At 37.8% G+C, this 5,324-nt stretch overlaps 1 protein-coding gene across 1 annotated transcript; it reads left to right on the top strand.

Moving 5' to 3' along the window:
• The first annotated feature begins 1,439 nt into the window (after positions 1–1,439).
• Positions 1,440–4,942, top strand: OR8B3 (olfactory receptor family 8 subfamily B member 3). Its single transcript, XM_055273573.1, has 2 exons — positions 1,440–1,780; positions 3,112–4,942. Exon 2 carries the CDS (start codon positions 3,129–3,131, stop codon positions 4,044–4,046), a length of 918 nt encoding a protein of 305 aa, XP_055129548.1. The 5' UTR covers positions 1,440–1,780; positions 3,112–3,128; the 3' UTR covers positions 4,047–4,942.
• Positions 4,943–5,324: the final 382 nt, after the last annotated feature.

Genomic DNA, 5,324 nt, shown 5'->3' with positions numbered 1-5,324 from the left:
TGGAATCTATTGCACTGACTGGAGAGTATAGTTAATAATAATGCAATATATATTTCAAAATTGCTAAGGGAGTAGATTTTAAGTGTTTGTACTACAGAAAATCAGCATGTGAGTTGATAGGTATGTTAATGACCTTAATTTAATAATTTAATGATGTATACATTTATCAAAACACCACATTGTACCCATAAATATATACAATAATTACCAATAAAAAATAAAAAAATAAAAATTTATACATCTCTTTTAAGGTGGATATTTTTGGCTGGGTATGGTGGCTCACTCCTGTAGTCCCACCACTTTGGGAGGCCAAGGCAGGTGGATTGCTTGATCCCAGGAGTTCAAGACCAGCCTGGGCAACATGATGAAATCCTGTCTCTATAAAAAATACAAAAATTATCCAATGGTGGTGGCACATGCCTGTAGTCCCAGCTACTTGGGAGGCTGAGGTGGGAAGATCTGTTGAACCTGGGAGGTTGAGGCTGCAGTAAGCTGTGATTGCAGCAATGCATTCCAGCCTGGGCAACAGAGTAGGACACTGTCTCAAAAAAAAAAAAAAAAAAAAAGAAAAAGAAAAAAAAAGAATTCTGTGTCCTGACATCCTGATTTAGGTGGTGGTTACATAAATATGTACATGGGATAGAATTGCATAGATTTACACACACATACATACAAGCATGTTAAACTAATGAATGAGGCCTGTAGTTTCGTTAACATTATTGAAGTTATGTCAATTTCCTGGTTTTGCTATTGTCCTATAGTCGTGGAAGATGTCGCTATGTGAGGAAACTGGGTGAAGAGTTCAAGGGAATCTACGTATGACTTTTGCCACTTCTTGTGATTCTAGTAATTTTAAAATAAAAAGGTAAAAAAATAGATGCCTTCTCACAAACACAAATTCCTACCTACAGGGAAATTCTGAAGTCACACTGTCTTGAAATGAGGGCCCACGAATAGTGATTTTTCTTACGGATTTGATTTTAACTTGAAAGGCAAAGACATGTTGTGTTAGAGCAACCCAAAGTAAATATATTTTTATGAAATAAAGGATAATTCTATGTTATACAAAATTTTTATTAAAATATCTGAAATGAATTAAAAGTATCTTTTTTCTTTATGCCTATGAAATACGCAGAAGTAAAAATGGATTATTTAAAAGGGCTCACAATATTAAAAATGAGCATAACAATAAACTTCACTAAGTTATACTTACATTCCTGTTAAAGCTAATATACTACCTAGGATTGTAATTAGCAAAAATTCTGACAATCATTACATTTACATCTTTATATATGAGAGCAGAGGCTCTTTCTCCTATGCCCTGTGGATTGTATAATCCCTGATGAGAAGTTCACATCTACTACAACAAATTAGGCTGTAAACACAGGCATATAATTTCTTCCCTGCAGTTTGTCATTGTAGGGGAGGTCCTGAGAGAGACTTACTGCTGGATATGTAATCAGGTCCAAAAGAATTATAAGCCTTGAGCGAGTGCCATGTCTCTATGACAGTGGATATGGTAGCTCTGGTGTGAAGTACGGTTTTCCAACAAACCCTCTTGGCAAATTTATAAATAATAGTTTGATGTACACCTCAAAATGACTCCCAGAACATTCAGAGTCTGAGATCTATGCTCAATGCTTTTGCCAGTCAAGGGAGAAGAAGATTCCTTGACTACATCTGATCAACATAGATACCTTCACCGCCAGTTCTTCCTCCAGGGCAGTGGAGGTGAAACACACATCAACGGTCAGCACTGAGTTCTCTGAGTGGAAGGAAGGTGAGTTAATCAAGTTTCTATTTCTCTCTCCTGGATGTTGCTGAAAATGCGGAAAAGTATTCTATTCAATAGCAAGAAACTTAGTGGTATGGAGCACTGACGCTCAGGCTTGCATTTTTCTCACACTGTTCTTTCTGTTGGCTTCATTCTCAGCCTGGTATCAAGATAGCAATAGCAGTTCCAAGTGACACATCCAGAGCAGAGGAATGTCAGGAAAGGAGATTTGTCTCTTTATTAAAAAATATATTGACATGTGCTATACACATAGAAGAGCTTAGGTGTTATAAAAATATCAGTTTGGTAAAATTTTACAAACTTAACAACTAATATAACTGTACCCAAATTAATTATGTTTCTCTCATGCCCTCTTACAAAGACCTGTGAAAGCACATTCAGCTTCCTTTCATCATCCTCTGTCTAGCTAGGATGGAATAGAGAAGAATGTGTAGAAACACTTATGTGATTTGTATGTGGTGAATCATAAGACTTTGACTACTAAGGGTCTTCTGTTATCACCTGGTGACTTCATGGATTCTTATAGTAAGGTATCTAGAAACCCTATAGGAGACCCCTGTCTAGGAAACAGAATATCGGCATGGTCTCTGCCCTAAAGGAATCCTCCCTTACCTGGTGGTGATCACAACGAAACCGAAGTGTCTAGTAGAATAATGGAAACATAAGTAGAAACTAGGAAGTGGCCAGGCACGGTGGTTCATGCTTGTAATCCCAGTACTTTGAGAGGCTGAGGTGGGTGGATCATCTGAGGTCAGGAGTTCGAGACGAGCCAGACCAATATCATGAAACCCTGTCTCTACTAAAAATACAAAAATTAGTTGGGATCGTGACATGCGCCTGTAATCCCAGCTACTTGGGAGGCTGGACAGGAGAATCTCTTGAACCCAGGAGGCAGAGGTTGCAGTGAGCCGAGATCCCACCATTGCACTCCAGCCAGGGCAACAAGTGTGAAACTCCATCTTAAAAAAAAAAAAAAAAGAAACTAAGAAGTGAAGGGCCGGATGGAAGTGAGGGAGATGAGACACATCCACATAACCCAAGCTCAACAGTAGGTAGGCCTGTGCCTCAGCTACTCCACCTCTCTGTCTTCTAGTAAGGAAAGGAGCAATTGTTTGTCACATTCAGTCTGTGCAGACAAAAGACAGTGACTGAAATGTTGAGGAGTGGGTGTAGCAGTACATTCAGTACGTTCAGACCCCATGAAACAAACAGGAACTCACTCAAATTCCTACAGCCTGAGTCACCTCCTCGTGAATGAGAGTTTGTAAGAAGAAAGCTGTGTTCGCTATTAATGGAATTTTCTTTTGTCTTCCCAGATTTTTGAAGACCAAAAATGGTGTCTACGAACAACTCCTTAGTGACTGAGTTTGTTCTTGCTGGATTAACAGATCATCCAGAGTTCCAGCAACCCCTCTTTTTCCTGTTTCTAGTGATCTACGTTGTCACCATGGTAGGCAATCTTGGGTTGATCACTCTTATCAGTCAAAATTCTCACCTCCACACACCAATGTACTATTTCCTCTTCCATCTCTCCTTCATTGATCTCTGTTACTCCTCTGTTTTCACTCCCAAAATGCTAATGAACTTTGTATCAGAAAAGAATATTATCTCCTATGTTGGGTGCATGACTCAGCTGTTTTTCTTTCTCTTTTTTGTCATCTCTGAATGCTACATGTTGACCTCAATGGCCTATGATCGCTATATGGCCATCTGTAATCCATTGCTGTATAAGGTCACCGTGTCCCATCAGGTCTGTTCTATGCTAACTTTTGCTGCTTACATAATGGGAATGGCTGGAGCCACAGCCCACACCGGGTGCATGCTTTCACTCAGCTTCTGCAGTGCTAATATCATCAACCATTACTTGTGTGACATACTCCCCCTCCTCCAGCTTTCCTGCACCAGCACCTATGTCAACGAGGTGGTTGTTCTCATTGTTGTGGGCATTAATATCACGGTACCCAGTTTTACCATCCTCATTTCTTATGTTTTCATTGTCACTAGCATTCTTCATATCAAATCCACTCAAGGAAGATCAAAAGCCTTCAGTACTTGTAGCTCTCACGTCATTGCTCTGTCTCTGTTTTTTGGGTCAGCGGCATTCATGTATCTTAAATATTGTTCTGGATCTGTGGAGCAGGGAAAAGTTTCTTCTGTTTTCTACACTAATGTGGTGCCCATGCTCAAATCCCCTCATCTACAGTTTGAGGAACAAGGATGTCAAAGTTGCACTGAGGAAAGCTCTGATTAAAATTCAGAGAAGAAATATATTCTAATTAGAAGCAGTAATAATGTAAAACGATTGAAGGACTTTAAATTTTTATTAGTGTGTTCCATGAAGAGATTTTGTTGCTTCTACAGATGGTGTTATGTGTGATTTAATAAACTTGCCTTATCATTTCTCTTATGAGATCATCTTGTCTCTTTTTTTGGTTTTGCATCTCTGGCACTTCTAACAATTTTACTAAATAGGTCATGGCATATTTGTAAAAGGAACCTATGCACCGATATTTTTCATTATCATTTTACACCCTTCCTCTCTCCTGGGCTATTCTTAATTGGACAAATGTGGTAAATTTCATGAATTATAAAGATGTCAAAGTCACGGCTTTCTCACCTAAACACAGAAGTGCCAAATGTGATAGAAGCATTCTTATCAACATCGTTACAGATATAGGCAGCTGGATTTGATGAAATGTCTCCATTACAAATGATAGGTAGCTTAAAGCAGGATCAGATCCCCTTGATCTTGTCCTTTTGTTCTATGTTCTGACCATTTTTCCTTTTATTATTCTGACTTTTCTTGTACCCTTTGAGAGTGGCAAAATTTGTACCACATGCCGTTTGCTTCTGAGAACCTCTACCATTCCAGTCCATTTGATACCGCAGAGAATATGTGTTATCTCCATCTTTTATTGCCAATGACAGCATTCACAGAGGATGATTAGAGAAATAATACATGTGCACCTCAGGATTCCAATAAGTGGGGCCATTGTTTACATTATAAAACTTTTATTCATTGCTATCTAAAACAGCATTGAAAATTTCGAAAAAAGCAAGTAGTTCCTACTGTAAATGTTATTTTTTTACTCCTTATAGGTAAATACTGCACATTAAGTTAGCAGAAATATTTTATACAATGCTTACTTATCCAATGTGGTTTGTCATGAAAAAAATGTATATTAATGTTAATAAACTATATTTCTACAAATATTTTGTGAGCCTACTTAAACTTTATCATCTCACCAACAAGACATGAAACACATTTTATATAAAGGTTATTTCTCATAATTCCTTTATTTTGTCAAATTCTTTTCCTGCTTATATATTTAAAATGTCAGATATATTGTAAAATCAAGAAATAGTTGTTGAATTGAAGTTTTTTTGTTTTGTTTTGTCTTTTTTTTTTGAGACAGGATCTCTGTCACCTAGGCAGGAATGCAGTGGTTCAATCATAGCTCATTGCAGCTTCCACCTCCTGGGCTCAAGTGGTTCTTCTACATCAGCCTATAGTTTAAGCTTTTTTTTT

Source organism: Symphalangus syndactylus, chromosome 3 (genome assembly GCF_028878055.3).
Source record: "Symphalangus syndactylus isolate Jambi chromosome 3, NHGRI_mSymSyn1-v2.1_pri, whole genome shotgun sequence".
NCBI lineage: Eukaryota > Metazoa > Chordata > Mammalia > Primates > Hylobatidae > Symphalangus > Symphalangus syndactylus.
The sequence above is the reverse complement of the archived record's forward strand: the minus strand, read 5'-3'. Positions and strand labels throughout refer to the sequence as shown.